The following is a 20,626-nucleotide window of genomic DNA, read 5'->3' on the forward strand; positions in this document are numbered from 1 at the left end:
GTTTAGTAGTTTTACATTAAAATACTTCTAAATTAAGAAAAAGTAAAAAATTACGTTTCAACAAAAGTACCAAAGTGATGCTTTTTGTCAGAAGCACTTCAAAAAAAGTAATCTCTATTTTATCGTGCTATGTACATTATGAAATAACTTTCATCATTTTAGCACAATGACAACTTTGTCAATCTATATTTTTTATTATTTCCATATAATCTATTCAAGACTTTGTCCATTAATATTTTTCATTCTTCTCCTATCATTTATGCATTATTGATGAAATTTTCTTTTTCATTATAATTATTGAAAAATCTATTAGATTATTTTTATTATTATTTTATTATAATATTTTATTTTTTTCAAGTATATGTCCTTTTATGTCATTTTTATGTCAAAAAGTGATTTTTAAATTTGTTTCCAAACAAATTAGTATGTTTAAAAGTGTTATAGACATACGGATTCCAAACAATAAATAGTTTTTTAATAGTAGAGTTTATTGCATTAAGTTCTAAGATATAAGCTTTAAGTTAAATTTAATATTTTCTACCGCAACTCCAAACATGCACTTAGTTGTTTTTAGCAAGCACTTAAGTAAACGTTAAAAATTAAAAAAAAAAAAAAATAGTTTGGAATTAATTTATCTAGCTTTGCTTGGTTGCGATTATTGTGTATTTATCATGTAAAAGAAAAATGACTCTGCTTTGCGTAATGAATCTGAATTATTTACTAAAAAAAAATCTAAAAAATTTATCATTTACCAAAGAGAGAAGACAGAATCCTTGCACATCTTAGTGATGATTTATGGTTTTCGGTTTTGTGATTTCAGCATACGTTTACAGAGAATTGAAATGGATCATCTCTCTTTTTAGATAAAGAGCAACACATTTTGCAAAACCCCTTCAGCCTCATTCCATTTCCACCATAATCTACAAAAATATGTGCCGAATAATACATAGAAAGAATGCAAAGAATTCCTACATCTTCGTCCCCACCCTGCACAATACAATAAATACAGTTTGTGTCGTGACTTAATCTAAATTTAGTCCGTCAATGGTGTTGACGTTCTGGACGGTATCACATGCTCTGGAGCAAGGGAACTTCTGTCTGCAGTTGTCTCTCTATACAAAGAATTAATTGAAGTAATAACCCTTGGACTCAAGTGGGACAAGGTCCGGGGGGATGAATTAACGCCTCTTGATCTTGGAGACAAGTTGGCTTGCTCTAAAACCCGGAACTGAAGCTCAGAAGGATAGTCTCTCATGCAACCAATACGTGGCCCGGCTCCGGTTGCCCACCTACTGGATAATTGCTTAGCCAACTGATATGACTTCATTCCTTTATGCGAAACTATCCTTTTCATAATTTTTTCCTCTGAAATAGGCTGTTTATCATCTTCTTCTTGATCTTCATCAAACAAGTTCAGTTTAGGAACCATGAAATCTCTCTCTGATAAAAACGTTTCTTCTGCTGTCTCATAGCCTTCTTCTGAAGAATTATCATGAGGGTAAGTGTGGCAACTTGGTTGAAGTGCATCCTTCTTAAGAATGTCAAATGCCACATGTCGGTTTGGTATTTCAAGACTGGCTATTTTTGAGCCTAATGCTCGTGACAATCTTGTCATGGATGGTTCTGGATTTCCAGCAGCACTAGAATCCTGATCTCTGGATTCAGTGCTCTTTTGAGCCAAGGTATGTTCACTCATTGGTTCAGTATCCTGAGATAAATCTTCTTCTATTGGATTGCTTCGAAGGCAAACACCATTGGCCTTTTCGGTAAGGGCTGCTTCTTCCTCTTCACTTGGGTTTTTCTGTTACATAGAAGGAGAGAAGCGCATCAGGAATCCTGGTGATAAAATTTTTAAATGAATTCACACAAACAAGTCTCTCGATGACAATATGGGGGGTTTTTGGCTAGCTACAAAGAGCACAGCTTCTCATACTGAAGTCCAGTGGTACCACCAAAGGTAGTGTCCACTAATAGGTTATGGCCACTCAATAGTGTCCTGCTATATTATCTTAATGAAAAAATGAGAAGCAGAGTCGGCATTACCTTTACATTGGTAAGATCCACATTGTGTTCCTTAAGGAACAACATTAATTCCTGAAAGTTTTCTTCTGTTGGTAGATAATGCCCACTGTGAGGCCAAACCGCCTAATGAGTTGTATAGATCCTTTTAGTATGTCAAACAGTTCACACAAAAAAAAAAAAAATACCACTTTATAAAGTCCATATTTTCTTTTGTACCTTCAGAGCACCATCTTCCACTACTAATCTTCCAGCAGACAATGTGGCTCCACCTGCCAAGAAACTGGAATGTTGAAATGTGCCCTTGTTCTTTAGCCCAACATACAAGGTCTTGGATGTGCTAAGGACAAAGATCCACTTAACATCTTTAGGTCCTGTTGTATCTAGGAGTTTCCCACTCTGCCTGTAGAAAAACTTGCCATCCTGCACCACAACTTCATAAGCCTTCCTTTCTGCCTGCAAAATGACATATTTGTCAGTGCACATGTAAATCTTTATTTTTGGTTGTATTTCGAGCCAACTAAAAATCTTGAGGTTTAACCAGCTTTGGTCATTCAGCTTAAGGCAAAATAACTATCAATAAATAAATAGCCTGCAAGACAGACATCGAAAAAGCTTTTTTCCCCTTATTCAATTGCTAAAAGGTATGCTTGCTATTGAGATTAAAATGTAGAATGGGAATTGCCATTCCAGTAATTAAAAGAAGATACATTCCTTGCTGGAGAGGCGAGAATCATTATTTTTTATACCTTGGAATTGCTTATATTTGACAATAGAACTTTTATATTGTTTATGCCGTAAATCAAAATCAAATAAAATAGAGATTATAAGAGAGTACAAGTATAAATTTTTATATGATATTATTTGATTTCATATAACATATTATTCTAGATTTTTATTTTATATATACCTTACTACAAAAATTTTATGATGCTATATTTACATTAGATACAAGTTATCCAATTAATTGTAAAATAATTATACATGAATGTTATTAGATACAATCTATGAATTATATCAACATGTCAAATCTGTCCCAATAAATTCCTCAGAACGGTCCAATGTGTGTGTGTGTGTGTATTTTTTTAAGGCTCGCAAGGAGATATGAGGTTTACCGGACCAAGGTATTTGATACATTGTTGCTGAAGCTTGGATCGAGGACATCTATCAAGAAGATTGACTTCTTTTCCCTCTCCTATATCGAGCCTGATTTTTTTCAAAGTTCAAATGTCAAAGGGAGAAATAGATTTACATTGTCAACCAAAACACAATATGAAGGATTTGCTTTGGGTCCCAAGGTTATATTACCAGTAGAAGAAGGGTTGTTTGCTCTCACACTGGAGCCATGTCACATAATAAAATTGAAGGTTATGGCCATAGCGATGGCGAGGATCAATCTGTTAATGAGAAGGGACAAGAATAAGAATATGTCACAAATGAAAACTAGTGATTTGGCAAAAAGATGCACTAAGCATGGGGCTTACTGCCTCGAGCCAATGTTGTAAAGCAAGTTTACGAGCCTTTTCATCCTTTGATAAGCCTTTCCCAACCTGAAAAATCAAATTAAAAGAATCAGCAATTGAGAACCATATAACTGAGCTGTATCATATAGTGTGCATCAAATTGATAAAAAGCTACCTTAGCAGCTCTAGTTCTTGCCCTTGACCAACGTGAAGAAGCAGTCTCAGGTTTCTCGATGTCAAAAAATGATATAGAGCTCCTCTTCAGTTCTGCAAAATCGAGTAGCTTCCACCTACAAAGTGAATTGCAAGATGCTTATTGTATACATATAAGGACGAGGTGTTAGGAAGAACAGACACAAAACTATTCAATTTCAATCTAGTAAAGACAGACTCTTCAAAGCCCGTGGGTTCAAACTTCAAATTGTGATACCAGATTAAGTTATCGATCTTTGCTTCCAAAATATTTGGGAAAATTTAAATGGATGGTTTTAACTCTATGTAATGGCCAAAATTTCCTTTAGAGAAGTGTGCATAAGAACTTAAACAGAACTTAAACAAACCATCTCTGCTCCACAAGAACTGCACAATCTGCAAGCTGTCTCCTTGTTCGGAAACTCTTGTACACTTTCTGCAACTTCAATGCAGCCTGGCACCTATGCTTCTTTGGATCTGTCAATGGTGATTGGTGTTTTTCCTCGGACAAGCTATCTGATCTTGGCAATTGGTCTCCAACATCTTCAGTCTTAGAGCTCACACATTTACCGAAAACTCTGTTTTCCATTTCTGCAGAAGGAGTTCTGCTTGAGAACATGGTCTCTAACCCTCTCCTTTCAAAGCTAAGTGATCCCTCAAACACCATCTTTCTCAATCCGTATGATTTTATCATGGTGGGTTCTGAATCGCGGCCATTGAAACTGACTGATCGCGATGGATTCCTTGCATCTCCACCCCCAAAACTGATTGATCTTAGAAGAATAGCTTCAAAGCGACTATCCACATCATCAGGGTCAGAGAATGGACAAAAGGATATCCCCATCTAGTCAAAATGGGATGTGTTATATATCCAAATAATCAAGATCTCAAAAAGCATGATCCATGTGGAGTCGGTAACCTGGTAATAAACAAAAGTTGAAAAATTACAACGTAAGTTTGCAAACTGGTATTTGATACGACAGGCGTCGTATGATAAAGAAAATAGCACCAAAACGTCAGTAATCACCGATGAGGGCCTGTGATTGATTTCATGAATACAACAAAACAAAACAAAAAAAATGATTGATTTCATGGACACCTCCCCGCACTTCGTTTAATAAGAGGATGAAGAGGAAGGAAAGGAAAAATTCTGACAAAAGTTGGCAAGTTCCGTGCATTCCCCATCCCTCTAACCCTTCCCGAGAAACAAGTGAGTTTCTTCAAAAGCAGACCGTATACCATATACCATAGATAGGTACATACATTTATATATCCCATAACAACAAACCCAAAAATATATGTATCTACGTGCCCATTTCAATCGAACAGCACAAAAACGAGAACTTAAGAGAGACCACTGACATGATCGATCTTTTTCTCAACAAACTGATTTTCATTTAAACTTTTGAATATATATATATATAATTTCTTTCTTTGTTCACTTGGTAGACTCTGATTTTCATCGAGAATATTTCCCAGAAGGACCACTTTATCCTACCCATTTCGATCAAACAACACAATAACAATAGCCCATTGATTATTTACAAAAAATAAAAAAAATAAAAAAATCTCTTCGACACGTTCATATAACTTCAAATATAGAAATAAAAATAAAAAATAAAAACCAATGCATTGAGCGTAAAATGAAGTTATAAAAGTCTTACTTGTTCTATCGAAGGCAGAGTGGGAACCAGAGATGAGACTGGCTTTTACGCAAGATTGAGAGAGAGAGAGAGAGAGAGGAGAGATGACCAGATGGGGTTTGGGAGGATACAATGTGAGAGAGAGCGAAGAATGTGGTGGGTGTAGCGAACAGGTTTTTTTTGTTGGCTGTCTGAATATTGTCCCACGATCACAGAGTTTCCCGTGCCCCTTTTGTTTTGTGCGTCTCTGAAAACCTCCAACACCGCTTGCCCTCAGAGATTCTTGCACCATGTACGCATATATAGAGAAGACAGAACGAGAGGGAGAGCCAAGGGGGGCGTTCGCAGTAATAGATGGTCTCCATCCATGTGTCATTGACTGGGAAGGTAAATTTTTTTTTTTTAATTTTTTTTTTCCAAAATGCCCATTTTCCTCCCCTTTGGCAACAAATATGCCCGTAAGTTATACGTCGTAAGAATGTCAATTTGTACGCGATGAATTCAACACTTCTTGGCAAGAGTGTAGGTCGGTTAACTAAAATCAAAAATTTCATCTCATTTCATCTCAATTCATCATTACACCTTTTTTAAATTTTAATATAAAATATAATAAATAATCTAATCTTTTTAAATCTCAATATAAAATTAATATTCAAAAATTATATTATAATAATATTTTATTTATTACTATTTAAAACATCTCATATTATCTCATCTCATCTGTGTAATCAAGCGGGACGGTTCTTATTTTTTACTTTTAAAAACTTATTGTCAAATATATATATTTTATTTATTTATGCCATTAGTGGCTTGGAATACTTACAGCTATGTTCATTAATTAGGGTTTAGTTGAGGCGATGGTGTATTATATGGATAAGACAGATGACATGGTTGAACTTTGAAGGACCACATCACTTCTTTCAAATATAGTTCTAATGGAATTATTATTAAAAAAATTATATTTACAGTCCTTAAGTAAAAATTATATGTGAAGATTTTTTATTAAATAAAAAAAATATTATTTTAGGAATAATATTTTAATAATTTTTAAATATAAAATTATCTATATCTACATTACAGTTTCTAAATAGAGACTATACGTAACATTACTCTTATTATTATCAAGATAGATTATTAAAATATAATCGTAGTAATTTGTCAATAAGTCAAATTCTTATATGTAAAGTTTAATTGAAATTTTTATCTTAAAAGGTTTTCAAAAAAATGCAATAAATAAATGTTACAATTTTCAAGTAATTACGATTCTCTTATAAGCATTGAAATTAGATTTGAAGTGTGAAATTTCTGTCCAAAATTGGAAACCCGTCCGGGACTTCGGATTGTAGCAGTTATACACAAGTGTGTATGTGCCTACTTTTAAGAATGCTGAAATGAGTATTCTCAAATATTAAAATCTGTATCCAAATCTATAATCTTATTTATAAATATTAAGAATTAGAATATGTCAAAAAGACGATAAGACTCATTTACTCGTATGTTAACTACATTGTCGCTTTGATTAGGTCAATACATTGCTATCAATTCAAAAGCGACCCTCTTTAAGAAAAGCTTGACCACATTTAGGTTCAAGTATCATAACTATATTTCCAACTAAAATTTGGCTTAAAACCATCAACATGTCACTACATTTGAAGTGCTTTCAATATCAGAATAGAGAGGTCACAATGGCCACTCAATCTGAATTTTACCGACTTAAAATAGATCCGAAAGAAGTTGTCGCCTTTTTTTCTTCTTTTAGATTTGGTTTCTACAATCAATCAACAAAAATGCTCTAAATTTATTCATTCCAATTTCCTTTTGCCTTTCTCTAGTGCGTGCAATGACGCGCCATAAAACTGAAGTGAGATTAGTGGATCTACAAAGTCAAGAGGCAAACAGCTAAAAGGTCATTGTACCGTACGGAATATCCGAAACTGGTAAAATACGCGTGATCATGCCCATCTTTTTGCAATTTTATATATTTATTCTTATTCAAGTTCGAGTTTGCAGTTGGATAATCGTACCGTACGATAAGGCACTCTAATTTTACTGACCAAATTGCCCCGCCCCATTTTATTAGGATTTAGAACAGCTTTGGATTCAATATTTCACTTTATTTTATTTTATTATTATAATTTTTTAATTTATATATAAAATTTAATAAATAATTTAATTTTTAAAATTTTAAAATAATAATAATATTTCATTGAATTTTCATATTAACTCGTATCTTTTTAACTCATTATATAAAATTATTTTTGAATCTGTAAAACTTTGTCGGTGACAAAAAAAAAGTATTACTTCTAATTGTGGCATGTTTTTGGGATCTTCAATGCCTATGTATTTGTTTTATTATTCAATGTCACCGCCACAGAATAGATTTGATTTATATGTATTTTGCTTAATACATTATTGTTGTCCATCACCTAAGGTAGATAAAACGACTACAGAAGTTATGCCTGTTAGTTAGAGTAGGTAATTTTGATTATAAGAATAAAAAGAAAAGAAGAGTAGGTAATTTTGGATAAGCTTTTTTACTTACGGATTATTTTCTCTACCGATATGGACTTCAGATCAACACATGTCATTGACTATCATGGTACTAGGAAATGATTTCACATGTCCCTACATTTGTCCTAACATCATTTGTATCTTTAAATTTTAATAAATGCTATAACTATAAAAAAAATTATAAAAATAAATTTATAAAATGACATGTTTTGATATTATACGTTAGATTATAAAGTTAGTTTTATTACAAAATAGATATAACGTATTATATGAATACACGTTAGTTTATAAATTTTTTATTTTTATAAAAAAATTTTATTATTATAATACTTCTTTTAAATTTTCCTATAATTCCAAAAATTAATTATAAAAATATGAATTCAATGTTACAATAAAACCTCTTTATTTAAGCGAGCCGTTGGCTTATGAGGCAACTCATGTGACTGGGTGAGGGCTGTAATTCTCGGGAGGTGACGGGACAAAATAAAAATAAATTTTTATATGACGAAAAGAAAAATTATAGACAATGCTGATTCGTAGGGTATTAATGGTAATTGCACAACTTGCCAAACCTAAGAGGAACGGCGAGGAAAGTACAGACAGCTGTACGTTTGCCTCGACAATTAATTTTCATCCGACAGAATCTAAAGAGAATCTGACCAACTGGATTAGGTTACAAGACATCTTCGTCCTTTTGGTCCAACGCGGCAAAATGGGAGCCGAGGTTGTCGGTGCTCACCTACTCCGACCTCTTACTTACTTCTTCATTCATTTTTTTTTATTTTTTTATTTTTTTATGACTTTTTAGAGTAATTAAATTCATCTTTAAAATTTAATAAAAAGTATATATTTTTTATAAATTCAAAATTTTTATATTTATAATTTTACATTAAATTAACTATTAAATTCATCAAAATAATAATATAATATTATTTTTTTAATAATAATATTTTTATTTATTTTTCTTCATATTTTATAATTATGCTAACAATATAGACATTCTTAATTTAATTTAGTTCTTAAATAATTGATTCCCAAATAATAGAATAAAATAAAATAAAACGATTACCTATTAAAATTAGAATAAAATATTAGTTTGAAAATGGAATAATATACTTTCAAATTTAAAGGAAGAGCAACAATTATTATAACTCAAAACTTCCCAAATATCCCTTTGATGAATCTAATGCAAACTCATTTTAAGTAAATTTATCAAAATTTGAAGATGCACTGATTTTTGATGAAGCTAATGCCAGTGATCTTACTTGACTGGACGAACTCGTCGCTAATCATTTTACGTAGATCTTTCCCCAATTTTAAATAAAATATAAAAATGATTTATTTTTTAAAAATAAAAATTAAATTATAAAAATATTTTAATTTTATAATATTTATAGTCAATTTTTTTCTATATTCTCTTCAAATTTAATAAAATATCATAACTTAAACTATTTTATTACTTTTTACAGATTTCTTATATTATTTCATTTCCAAGCATCCCATAGAGTATGTTTGGGTTCTAAACTCAATTTAATTTATATCAAACTAATTATTGATATGACTTATTATTTTTTCAAATTTTCATAAAAAATTAAAACATATCTCAACATGTTTCATATATTCAAACATATTTCAATGATTCCACAAAATTCCTTCAAACTTTCTAACTCACTATTATTCACATATAAACTCAAATCATCTAAGATTAACTCATTATTTAAATATAGACTTAGGAGTTATTTGATTGAAGAATTTTTTAATTTATCTTATCTAATCATTATAATTTTTTTAAACTTACTTATAAAATATAATAAATAATTTATTTTTTAAAATTTTAATATAAAAATAATATTTTCTTTTAACTTTGAACGTATACCTATCTCATATAGGACCATTAGCCAAGCCTTCATAGTCTTTTCATTTCCATTCCCGTACTGTTCTAATGCTGACCGACACAATCCAAACCAAGTGAGAAGGTGAAAAATTTTCCAATTCCTTGTCAGGTACTTGACCTGTCCCCTTTCCAAACTTTAATTAATTTTTCGGACTGACACATGAAGATTTTCCACATTCAAATCCTATTTCCCAGAAGTCTCACTCCATTTTACACTCAAAATAACAAAACTTGTCCACAGCACGCTCCTAAGATAAAGATCAAACTTACAAGTCTTTTAAGCACTTTCTACAAGTTTGGTTGGGCTGCTTTTCTTTCTAGCACGATAGAATGATTCAATATTGTGATTTTTCCACATTGACATAGTCGTGTACGAAATAATCTGTAACGTTCTTATTTGGAAAAAAACAAAAACAAAAAAACCCAATTCTCCTACGCATACCCTATATACACGGTTTGGTCCAATACCCAGTAGAATAGAAGCCTATCACGTTGGGCTTCATTTCTGTCCAAACTAGGGGTGAATTCGGTCCGGTCGGTCTGCAGAGGGATTTGCGGACCGGACCGGACCAATTCGGTCCAGGGTTTTCCGACCGGACCGAAATGCACTAAGGACCGGTCCGGTCGGTCCCTTTCGGGGGGGTCCGGTCCGGTCGGTCCGTCAGTCCAAGAAATACCACAATTGAGGACAGACAGAAATAGAAGGGAAATAGATATTTGGGACAACAAGTTACGTCCCCTGGTTTCTCGTTCATATAAATGTTCTTACTATCAACTGAAACATTTGAGCTATTAATACCTCATTCTTCAAAGAAACATTTGAGCTGTCAATTTGCAGAAACATGGCTGAAGAGAAACCGAGTTTAAACACTGTAAATCACCACGAAATCACTAATCACTAATCACTAATCAGTAATCACCACGAAATCACACAATATTCAGATTCAACAACAATAAACCTAGATTCAAGAATCATAAATTCACATTTTGAAACCGAGATGTCCAGATTCACGAAATCAAGAAATAAAACCGAAAAGGGACATTTATCCTTACTGTCTGCCGCTGCGAACTGCCTTCCCAGGAATGAGATGAAATTTTCTGTTTGTCACGCCGTCACAGACTCACGGTCCCACTCTAGTGTCCACGGACTCAGCCTTCAGGGAATGGGGGAGCTAGGGGAGAACGAGAGAGATCTGAGAGAGAGAGTCTGAAAGTTGAAATGAGAGGGAATCAAGGGAGGGCGACGGGACCGGGGTAAGGGAATGGGAATTCACTTTTAGGGCTACACAGAACGACGCCGTTTTTTTTATAAACAATCCTAAACGGCGCCGTTTTAACAAGGGAAAGGGCAAAAAAAATAAATTCGGCTATCTACTGCACGGCGCCGTTTAGGTCCCTTTTTGCACTAAACGGCGCCTTTTCTTCCCTTACTAAATATGTCTTCTCATTTTTTCTATGTTTTTAACACATAAATTAATAAAAGAAATTATTTGAATTAGTAAAATTTAAATTAATTAAACTATTCAATATAATTATTTAATTAACTCATTAAAAATATATATAATTAATATTATATTGATGATGTTAATTGTTACTTTGTTACTAACTAGAGTATATCAAACTATCAATGTATTATGATAGTTCTAACTTCTAAGTTAATGCATAATGATGAATGAGCTATATATTTACATTTTGTATAGGAAGTAATAAGCATAAATAATTTAATTATACATACATGCTTTATATTTACTTGCAATTTAGGTCATAGATGTAGAATTGTAGATGTTATCATGTTACTAATTAGTTATGGGAAATTGGTATTAGCCATTAGGTTAGTTAATTTACAATTTACAAATTGCTTTATATTTACTCACAACTTAGGTAATTTACAAAAAATTAATCTATACACTTTAATTAGATATAGATATAGATGTTAGTAATACTTAATGGTGAATTAGTGATAAGTTAATTGATAATAATATTAATATATTATAATATACCTTGGTTAATTAATAAAATATTAATTTAAAATTATATATTGTAAATTTTATATTGTAAATGGTAATAGTCTAATAGGTTAGATGAAAATGACATATTAATTATATAAAATAAATATATAAATTTGTTTTAAAAAAATATTAATTCGGTCGGTCCGGTCCAGGAAAATTTGGACCGTGAACCGGACCGAAGATCGATTTTAGCAAAATGGCAAGACCGAAACCGGCCATGTATTTTCTCGGTCCGGTTCGGTCCGGACCGAACCTTCCAGTCCGGTCGGTTTTCCGGTCCGGACCGACCGCTGTACACCCCTAGTCCAAACAACAAAAAAATTAATGGGAAAGAAAATATTGGACTAAACTTGGCCATACCGGCCCCGCCCGGCCCAGGTGTGGTTGCGCCAACCTGAAGAGTGAAGGCTTTAAAGTTTAAACACCACTTCTCCTCTTCCTTCGCTGCAACCTTGACTTTCGTGCGCCGCAGCCGAAGAATACCACCGCGAAGGTATTATCTCTGAATTTATGATCTTATTTTTTGGCCTCTGAAGAATGGGATTTATATCTGTTTGTCTTGTAGTTTTGAAAGTGTCTAGGCTGGATTTGGTTTTATTTCTGTTGCCTCTGGTATTGGATTGGTTCAGAAGCGTTCCGTTGGATCTGGTGATGTTGTGAATTAGAGAGGAAGGGGATTATAGATTGAAGAAGCATTTGGATCTGGTCACTCCCGATATGAATATAAATTGAACAAATTACTGGCTGTTAGTGTTTTTTTTTTTTTTTTTTCGATTATTTTTTCTAGTCTTAGTCTGTTTCACTCGATTCCCAGGCCCCGTGTAACACCCCATAGGATAGAGATGTTACTAACGTACATAGCATAGTGCGCGGTAAAGAGATTCAGGATGGAAATAAGAAAGAAAATGGGTGTTAGACAATGGCTTATGCCGGGTGCTTCCTGACTGATTGGTATTTTCCTTGCGATTCCGAATGTGTACCACAGTTTGACATGCTAGGAGCTATAGAATTCTTTTATTATTTGGCATTTTGATTTGCTTAACCTGTTTTACTTTATAATTATGCTTTTGAACTTGGTCCATTGATCGTCTGTTTTTGTACTCTGCCTCTACTGTGGTTTACTCTTTATAGGTTGGATGCAGTCCAGAAGTAAATTGGTGATTGATATTTCACTAGAAAGCACAAAATATATGTTTCTGCTTAATTTTTTTTATCCTCTGTTTGGAATCTGTTTTAACGAGGGACCCAACAATGCTGTTTCAGCCTTCAGGACATCATGTATTACCCAAGTTTGTTCGTGTTGGTTGCTGAATGCAAAAGCAAGATTTCAAAGATTTTAATGCTAATGAAACATTAAACGAAGTATTGACATTGCAAATAATCTTAATGGGTTATATATGCCCATGAGGCATACCCTCGGGATTAATTGTATCTTAGTATAGGTGGTTGATGTCATTCATTTTGCATTCTGGCCAGTTAATGGGTTGGATTTCTAGGGTATGTTGGACTTGCATATTGTTGTCCTAGAAAAGCTGTTTTGGTGGTTGAGATTCTCACACCCTCTCCCTCTTTTAAATGCACTGTCTCTATGGCTAGATTTTGGCTGCGCTTCCATGTTGTTAGTAGTTTTTAGTATTTTTTTCAAAAAGTTGCACGGAGTTTTTAGTATTTTAGTCAGGCCTTAGGTTTGCTGTCCAATGGTCACCAGTTCGAGTCCCCTCAAGGCCACTGGAGGTCTACCTAACCATTAACTTCAGGGCCCCGTGGCATTTGTTGAGGTGCGTGCAAGCTGGCCTGGATACCCCTGGATATAAAAAAAAAATGTTCATGTTTCATACTTGTTTTCGGCATCAAAATTATGTTTTCCTGATTATATTATCACGCAGGATGGAATCTCAAGTGAAGCATGCTGTGGTGGTGAAAGTTATGGGTCGGACTGGATCAAGAGGTCAGGTGACTCAGGTGAGAGTCAAGTTTCTAGATGATCAGAACCGGTTCATTATGAGGAATGTTAAGGGACCAGTGAGGGAAGGTGATATCCTTACTCTGCTAGAGTCGGAGAGAGAAGCAAGAAGGTTGCGTTGATAGGCTTATTGGTTAGGAATCCGTTCCTCTCAGTTTTGGTGACCCTTTTTAGAATGCTCGCTTCTCGCAGTCGGTCAATGGCTCTCAAAGCTATAGGATAAAAAAAAGCCGTATCAGCGTGTTTGTTTTGATTTATTTTGAATTCCGAGTGGAATGTTTATTCATGATGCTTTAAATCTGTTATCTTGGATAGACCAAGCTTTGTTTACATTTTTGGTATGAAGTTTTGCATTTAGATTTAGTGCACTTTTCACGCTACTAATAATAATGTTTGATCAAGCATAAAAGAGATGCAACGAGAGTGTTATCCAATTCATTCACGAGGGCATGCGACATAACCATAAGATTTGTAAGTTGAAGGAGGGTTTGGCTATTTTTAGAATGAGTTGATTTGATGATATTGAGACACCAGGGATTAAAATACGAATCTTGAGTGACAATTGACAAAACCACTTGTCACTTGAATTTCCCAACATCTTCATTTTAGCTTTCACACATCGAATTCTAGATCAATATTCTTATATTTTAGTGACCTCTGCAATACTATTTTTATGATATTTAATTCTTTTAAGAGACGAATGCAGTCTCAAAGTACACTTGGCGGGATATAAACCATCATTTAAGGGACTAGATGGGATTGCTTGCATTTCTCTTTTAGTAATTTTTGGAAGAAATTTATTGTCATGCATAGTATTCTCATTGGATTGGCAAATGTATGTTCAAATTTTAGCTAATATCACATGAATTTATATTTACCTATTTCATTTAAATTCAATTCTCATATTATATTATCTATTTACTCTATATATAATAATAAAATATTATTAATTTAATAATTTTTTAAAATTTATTTTTAGAGAAATTCTATTTGCAGTCCCACTCAAGCCTTTTATTAAATAAGAAAAAATATTATTTTAAGAGAAATATTTTTATAATTTTAAAAAATGTTAAAGATAAAATTGCTTGGGTTTGTATTACAATCCCCCAATGAAGACTATACCTAGCATAGCCCAGCCATCTTTAGACTTTGGCCAAACAAGGATGCTTTAACGTATCAAATAAATGAGATGAATTCAATCACCAGAATGTGCCAGTTTAGCGGTAAATGCTTACTTCCATAATGTCTGGTGAATAGGAGGTCTAAATTGAAGTCTCATTAATAACGCAGTTAAGGTGCGGGAATCATATCCAGTAATAATCTAAATATAAATCATTATATTCTAAAATAAAAATATTATTATTTTAACCATCATGCTTTATTATTTTCGACGTTACATTAAATAATTGGTTGATAAATAAAAAATAACTTAATAATCATTTGACATCAGAGAAGATCAAATCAAGGCATCTCACCAAAGAAGATCCATCCATTTAAACAATTCGAGTCATACAGCTATTTTGAATGTTAAAATGCATCTCACCATGTTTTCTGTGTCCATTTATGAAGTAATGCTCGAGAGTAGTTTGAAAAATAAAAAGCGAAGTTGTTCTCCAGATTTAAAAAATAACAAAAAAAAGGGGGAGGTGGGGAAGCCTGATTGCCAGGCCTAACTTTGAACTTTCGGCTTCGCTTGAAGTATTTGCTAGATTTGAAGTTTCCATTCTCTCTCAACTGTCTTTGTTCTTTGTGTGGGCTCTCCAATGCCTTTTCTATTTCGAAATCTCCAATTTCTCTTCACTATCTTTTTTCTTGATGTGAACTTCAATTGGCCCCAACTTTGCTTCGAGATCCTTGACTTTTGATGTTAAGGATCTCAAATCTCGAGCTTCTGCTAGCTGACTGGATGATGCTGCCTGATACATACCATGAAAAATCTTAATATATGCAACGGAGCAGCTAACACCTCGAGCAGCTAACACTTCATAGTTATCTAAAGATTACTGCATCTTAAAAGTACAGGGAAGTTGAAGACATAATGGACACAGTGTCTTGTCAAATCATTTCTTTCAGACTTAAGCCCATAAACAACCTCGCACAAACCCAATCTGTTCTTTTAAAACTTCTGCTCACCAACAATCCTATCAATTCCCACTTATGCTGAAAATTGTAAAACATGAACAAAAAGGTGATTTGAGTTTACTGGAAGAAAATGAAGGGCAGGACAGTGGATCAGGTCACTAAATGCCATATGATTGTTGACCATCAACACTTGGTTTTACTCGACTTTGCTCCATCTTTTCACATTCTTCAAAATACAGTAGCATCTAAAGATCTCTAATTAATCCTGAAATTGTCTGAATTTGCAGAATACATTCTTTAGCCATCCTTTGACAACATTAACCCCACTTTCTGGTGGTAGTAAGAAATATTGAGCAGCCAAAAGTAGCCTTCATTGTATCAGTAGCAAACAGGGTTGGAAAAAAATGATGCAATTCAAAGAGGGAGACTTCAGAAGTGCCAACACTTGGTTAGAGAAAATCAGTATTTGGTCCCATTTGCAATCAGGCAAGTAAGGATGCAAATCTAGACACTTAAGGTTGCGTTTGGATAGTGAGGTGATCTCAGATATTCTGTGAATAATAGTGAAGAAGTAATGATAAAATATTGAATAATAGTAAAAAGTAATACAAAGTAAGTGAAAAATAATGATAAAATATTAAATAGTAGTGTGAACACTCCACTACCCAAACGGAGCTTAACTATCCGAGCAACTTTTAAGTGTGTTACCATATACTTTCTCCCACTTCCACAAGATCTACTGGACTTATATTTAAAGTACGAACTCATTTACACAGCATAATTTATTACACAATACCAAGCTGATAAAGGCTTCATACATTTCTTTTTTAGTAGAGAAGATGTAAATGGAAACTGTTAGTATGCCTAAACTTTGCCATAGGAAATAAAACCTTGCCTCTCAATTTTGGGAGCAGATGATATGTAAAATATATTGTTCTTAAGCGTGGCATGCTATATATCACTTGTATTTATCATGTCAGCTGCTCTCTTATGTAAAAAAAATCATAGAACAAAATTATAAGAAATGTTAAAGCTCACCTTTTCTAGTTGCTCCACCCGTCGTTTCAGATCCTCCTCAGATACTTCTTTGTGAATACCTTGAAGAATATATAACAAGTGTGAATGAATAGTATCTGAACAATGTTGTTCAATCATACAGCTAGGGATCGTGGATTGACAACCCACTGCATATAAGGGGCAGCTCACAAGCTTCATAGGACATACAGTTACGCAATGCCTGTCCATCTCACGTCTCATGATGCTGTTTGAGCACTTTTGGTCACATGGAATCATCTTGAAGGGACAAACTGAATCATGGTTGTCCAAGTGGCTGGCGCAAAATCTGGCATTACAACCCTCATTTGTGCAAGACATAGATCTAAAGCTGCAGTAATGAACATGTGCAGCAAGCTCTTCTGAAGTGTTGAATTTCATGTTGCAGTGAAATGCATTCTTGAAGTCAACGTTCTTGAGCAAAGTCTGTGCAATTGCTTCCCTCCTATCTAACAACCAAAACCCATTTATCTCCATCTCTTGAACAAAATCGTCTATATTGTCTTCCCTCTTTTCACTCAGTAGCCATCCTGAAACCCGACTAAAAAAATTCCTCTTTGAACTTGCAAAGTCATCAATAAAATGAGAAATAATATCATAGGGATGGTCAGATGCTTCCGCCTCTGGACCACCTTCTAAGATAACAGATTCGGCAACAAAGGATTCACTTCTTTGAATAAGATAGTCCACCATTTCTTTTCTTGTATCAACAGCTACAGAAGTGGGGCTCCTAAACATACCACCTGTTGTGTTGTCAACACAAGCAGTTGCTAATCCTGGGATGAACACTTGCGCTAATTTGTGAACTATTGTTGTGTCAGAAAGATCACACTTGAACGATGGGCCTCCTTTGCCTTCTTCAATCTTCTCTGGTACAAATTCCACATTCGTTGTTGGAAGATCCATGCTCAAAGATACCTGAAAAAATTTTCATCCGCAATAAAATCATTGCTAGATAGGAGAAATTAGAATGGGTAGTGATAGCCGCCAAACTTCTTTTACAGCCAGTTTACAATGGGCTGATGTGGCAGGCACTTAGATTGCTACGCCATTTTATTAAAAAATTAATTTTGATCAGATCCTCATCATCGAGCTCGCCAAAAGGTCAAATTCAAAATCTCCCATTTGAAAAAACCCCTAGATTCGGGTAAACAAACCCGCTACTGCCATCCCCAGCATTCACCAAAATAATGAGAGTATACTTCACAATAGGCAAACTGGATTATTTGGACTGAGATTGATACAAAAATTTGGACCATTTGGACTCCACCGGAAAAAATCTCTTGCCATGGCGTGAGAATCACTGCTAATAGCCTGCTTCTTTCCCTCAAAGAATTATCCAAACAACATTGTGTCCTCCAGAAGCATCCAAAAGGGCGTGCGACGCAGTATCACTCAAGACAAGAAAATATACTCCTACCGATGGTAAAATTGAGTCTCTCTCCCACGTTCACTTGACCAAAAAGAGTGAAGAAAATGCAGGACTTTCCGCTTGCAAGGGAAATCAATAATCAAATTGACAGTCGATCCATAATTTCTTCATATATTGATGTTCTTGATTGGTTCCTACATAATTTTATAATGGCATTCCCATTTCCGGAAACTTTCAAGCAATCTCTGCAATAAAAATCATACCTTTTGCCCGAATTTCCCCATAATTTTCCTTCAGAAAATTTTTAAATTTGTATGAGCATAAAAAATATTGGTGACAATGTCCAGAATTCATAATTCAGAAAACAAATACCACATTCACTCTGATCTCTACGTTCATTACAAAAGTCACCGGACCAGAAAATGACGATAGGCAATTAAACACAAATGCAAGAAAAATAGGAAACTATACTTCAAGAACTATATAGGACGACAGAGAAAATAAATAGTATCCCTCCGCCCGTTAATATTGTGACAATGACAGACGTACCTGGTTGCAATGATCAGAAAATTGAACTTAGTCCTGGGCTGGTTAAATCGGAGAAGATCCCTTCGGATGTCACTGTTGGCTTGATCGAATATAGAGCAGATCAGGTCATCCCTGAGGATTTCTGATTACAGCTTCAAACCCGGAAACTTTTCCAGATGGACAGAGAATTCAGAGGGTTCAGACTTTTGAAAAATTCAAGGATGTACCGTTGCTGCGGGCTTTGTAGCCATCGCTGTCTTCAGCAGATACGACGCCGGATAGCACACCCGCTAACCCCGCATCAGCCTCTGTGAAATGTCTGTTTTATCCTCATCTAAGTCACATCCTTCCTTTCCATCCTTCCTTTCTTACCTGTTGCTCACCCACGACCAAAGAACCATCTCTGATTCTCCTTGCCCCCATCTCCTTTCTCCAGAGGCTCCCCACGACGGAACAATTACTAGCTCAGGTCACGTAACAGATCTCAGAGTACTAATAGTGAACTCAACAACGTTAAATTTTGGCCAATGAATAGCTAGAGACTAGGATGTACAACTAATACATTGTAATAGACTCAATAAATAAACAGTGAATATAGCCAAATTTGGCCAGTCCCTTGGACTAGCTAAATATTATTTTGAGATTAAAAAATTCACTTCTTGTTGTCTGCTGCTCTCCTGTGCAAGAAGAAAATTGTGAAAATATCACAAACACCGGTGCAAGAAGATAAAGATGAAGCTGATTTTGCACTTTCACAATGGTTATTCCACTGGGTTCTGTTTCCATCATTTATAAATCAACGGAGTATCAATTCCAAGAAAGTATATTCCATTGGGTTCTGTTAAACTGCTCATTGATCAAATGTCTTTTGCCCTTCAAACCTGCTGAGATGTCTTTGAAGCTGGTCTAGTAAGCTCAAGCACATTCTTTTGTTTGTTTTTTCTTTCCAGTCTTTTAGTGAAACCACGAAAATGCTACTTTCGTTGATAGGAGAGTTCTTCGTGTTTATAAATGATTTTGTATGAAGATTTAATCTCAATGCAAGAAAGCATACCAACTGTATGATAAAATTATAACCTTTGCCAATTGCAGTGTATGTTACAATTACATAAATATAGAGTTGTTCATCTGGGCCGGGTTTTACCCGACCCAATCCGAAACCAGGGAAAACTGGATTCTGGTTACGGGTTCCGGCCCAAAATAAATCTGGGCCGATACTCGCATCTTTAAATCCGAGTTTATCCAGCCTGAATACGGTTTTGAAATCCGGGTTTAAAACTGGTACCTGGGTTTAATATAAAAGCAAACTCACGATGCCCTAGCCCCCCCTGCGGTGATGCCCTATCTGCTCTGCTCTCTCTCTGTGATGCGGTGATGCCCTAAGGAGCCCGATTCACCTTCTCTTATCCGCTCTCTCTCTCTCTCTGTCTCTCTCTCTCTTATCTATAATTTTTAATTGTAATTTTTAGTTTTATGATAAATATTAACAATTACAATTAAAACTAAAAAAATGAAAATATTAAAATCAATTTTTAATAAAATAGTGATGGATTTAGAGAGCCTATTATTTGGTATTATAAAAAATAACTAATTAAAATTTATAAAAGTGAAATTTTTAATTAAATTTTAACTAAAATTTATTGAATCCGCCGCTAATGTTCTCAAGCATTAAGGTTCACTTGTTTTTCCCCTTTCTCACATGTCTTTTCTCCTTCTTTAACATTAATGACCAGTTAGGGTATTTCTTTAGTCTACGATTTTTCGGCCCATTGATGAGATCATATTTGTTGGTCTGTGATGAGGTCGTGATGAAAAATAGTGAGATGAGAATGATTTTTTTTATCAAGTTTTTAGTTTGCTAGTTTGGGTGATGTTGGTGGAAGGATTTTATTTATTT

General features: G+C 34.2%; 3 protein-coding genes and 1 non-coding gene across 5 annotated transcripts; 2 read left to right on the forward strand and 2 right to left on the reverse strand.

Moving 5' to 3' along the window:
- Positions 1–878: 878 nt before the first annotated feature.
- On the reverse strand, positions 879–5,695 carry LOC122275533 (IQ domain-containing protein IQM6-like). The gene is made up of 9 exons (XM_043084632.1): positions 5,339–5,695; positions 4,043–4,593; positions 3,658–3,772; positions 3,504–3,569; positions 3,328–3,416; positions 3,135–3,225; positions 2,239–2,475; positions 2,044–2,145; positions 879–1,801 (listed from the first exon to the last, which is right to left on the reverse strand). The coding sequence occupies exons 2-9, from the start codon at positions 4,516–4,518 to the stop codon at positions 1,034–1,036; spliced, it is 1,944 nt and encodes a 647-aa protein (XP_042940566.1). The 5' UTR covers positions 4,519–4,593; positions 5,339–5,695; the 3' UTR covers positions 879–1,033.
- A 6,365-nt stretch (positions 5,696–12,060) lies between these two features.
- On the forward strand, positions 12,061–14,057 carry LOC122275210 (40S ribosomal protein S28). 2 transcript variants are annotated; one of them, XM_043084192.1, is made up of 3 exons: positions 12,061–12,224; positions 13,410–13,509; positions 13,618–14,057. In XM_043084192.1, the coding sequence occupies exon 3, from the start codon at positions 13,619–13,621 to the stop codon at positions 13,814–13,816; it is 198 nt and encodes a 65-aa protein (XP_042940126.1). In that variant the 5' UTR covers positions 12,061–12,224; positions 13,410–13,509; position 13,618; the 3' UTR covers positions 13,817–14,057. The 2 variants fall into 2 exon arrangements, with proteins under 2 accessions (XP_042940126.1, XP_042940125.1); XM_043084191.1 differs by lacking the exon at positions 13,410–13,509 and having other exon boundaries at positions 12,066–12,224.
- A 1,106-nt stretch (positions 14,058–15,163) lies between these two features.
- On the reverse strand, positions 15,164–19,217 carry LOC122274975. The gene is made up of 3 exons (XM_043083862.1): positions 18,751–19,217; positions 16,815–17,747; positions 15,164–15,610 (listed from the first exon to the last, which is right to left on the reverse strand). Exons 2-3 carry the CDS (start codon positions 17,733–17,735, stop codon positions 15,467–15,469), a joined length of 1,065 nt encoding a protein of 354 aa, XP_042939796.1. The 5' UTR covers positions 17,736–17,747; positions 18,751–19,217; the 3' UTR covers positions 15,164–15,466.
- A 331-nt stretch (positions 19,218–19,548) lies between these two features.
- LOC122277918 lies at positions 19,549–19,655 on the forward strand. The gene has a single exon (XR_006229222.1). It is a non-coding gene; the product is annotated as a small nucleolar RNA snoR77 (small nucleolar RNA).
- The last annotated feature ends 971 nt before the right edge of the window (positions 19,656–20,626 follow it).

This window comes from Carya illinoinensis, chromosome 9 (genome assembly GCF_018687715.1).
Source record: "Carya illinoinensis cultivar Pawnee chromosome 9, C.illinoinensisPawnee_v1, whole genome shotgun sequence".
Taxonomy (NCBI): domain Eukaryota; kingdom Viridiplantae; phylum Streptophyta; class Magnoliopsida; order Fagales; family Juglandaceae; genus Carya; species Carya illinoinensis.

Coding starts and splice junctions, on each gene's coding strand:
- LOC122275533 (XM_043084632.1), bottom strand. CDS start 4,518: ATGGGGATATCCTTTTGTCCATTCTCTGACCCTGATGATGTGGATAGT. Junction 2,476..3,134: donor GTATCAAATACCTTGGTCCG/GTAAACCTCATA, acceptor GTCATTTTGCAG/GCAGAAAGGAAGGCTTATGA. Junction 2,146..2,238: donor TGGAAGATGGTGCTCTGAAG/GTACAAAAGAAA, acceptor ACAACTCATTAG/GCGGTTTGGCCTCACAGTGG.
- LOC122275210 (XM_043084192.1), top strand. CDS start 13,619: ATGGAATCTCAAGTGAAGCATGCTGTGGTGGTGAAAGTTATGGGTCGG.
- LOC122274975 (XM_043083862.1), bottom strand. CDS start 17,735: ATGGATCTTCCAACAACGAATGTGGAATTTGTACCAGAGAAGATTGAA. Junction 15,611..16,814: donor GGGTGGAGCAACTAGAAAAG/GTGAGCTTTAAC, acceptor GGTATGTATCAG/GCAGCATCATCCAGTCAGCT.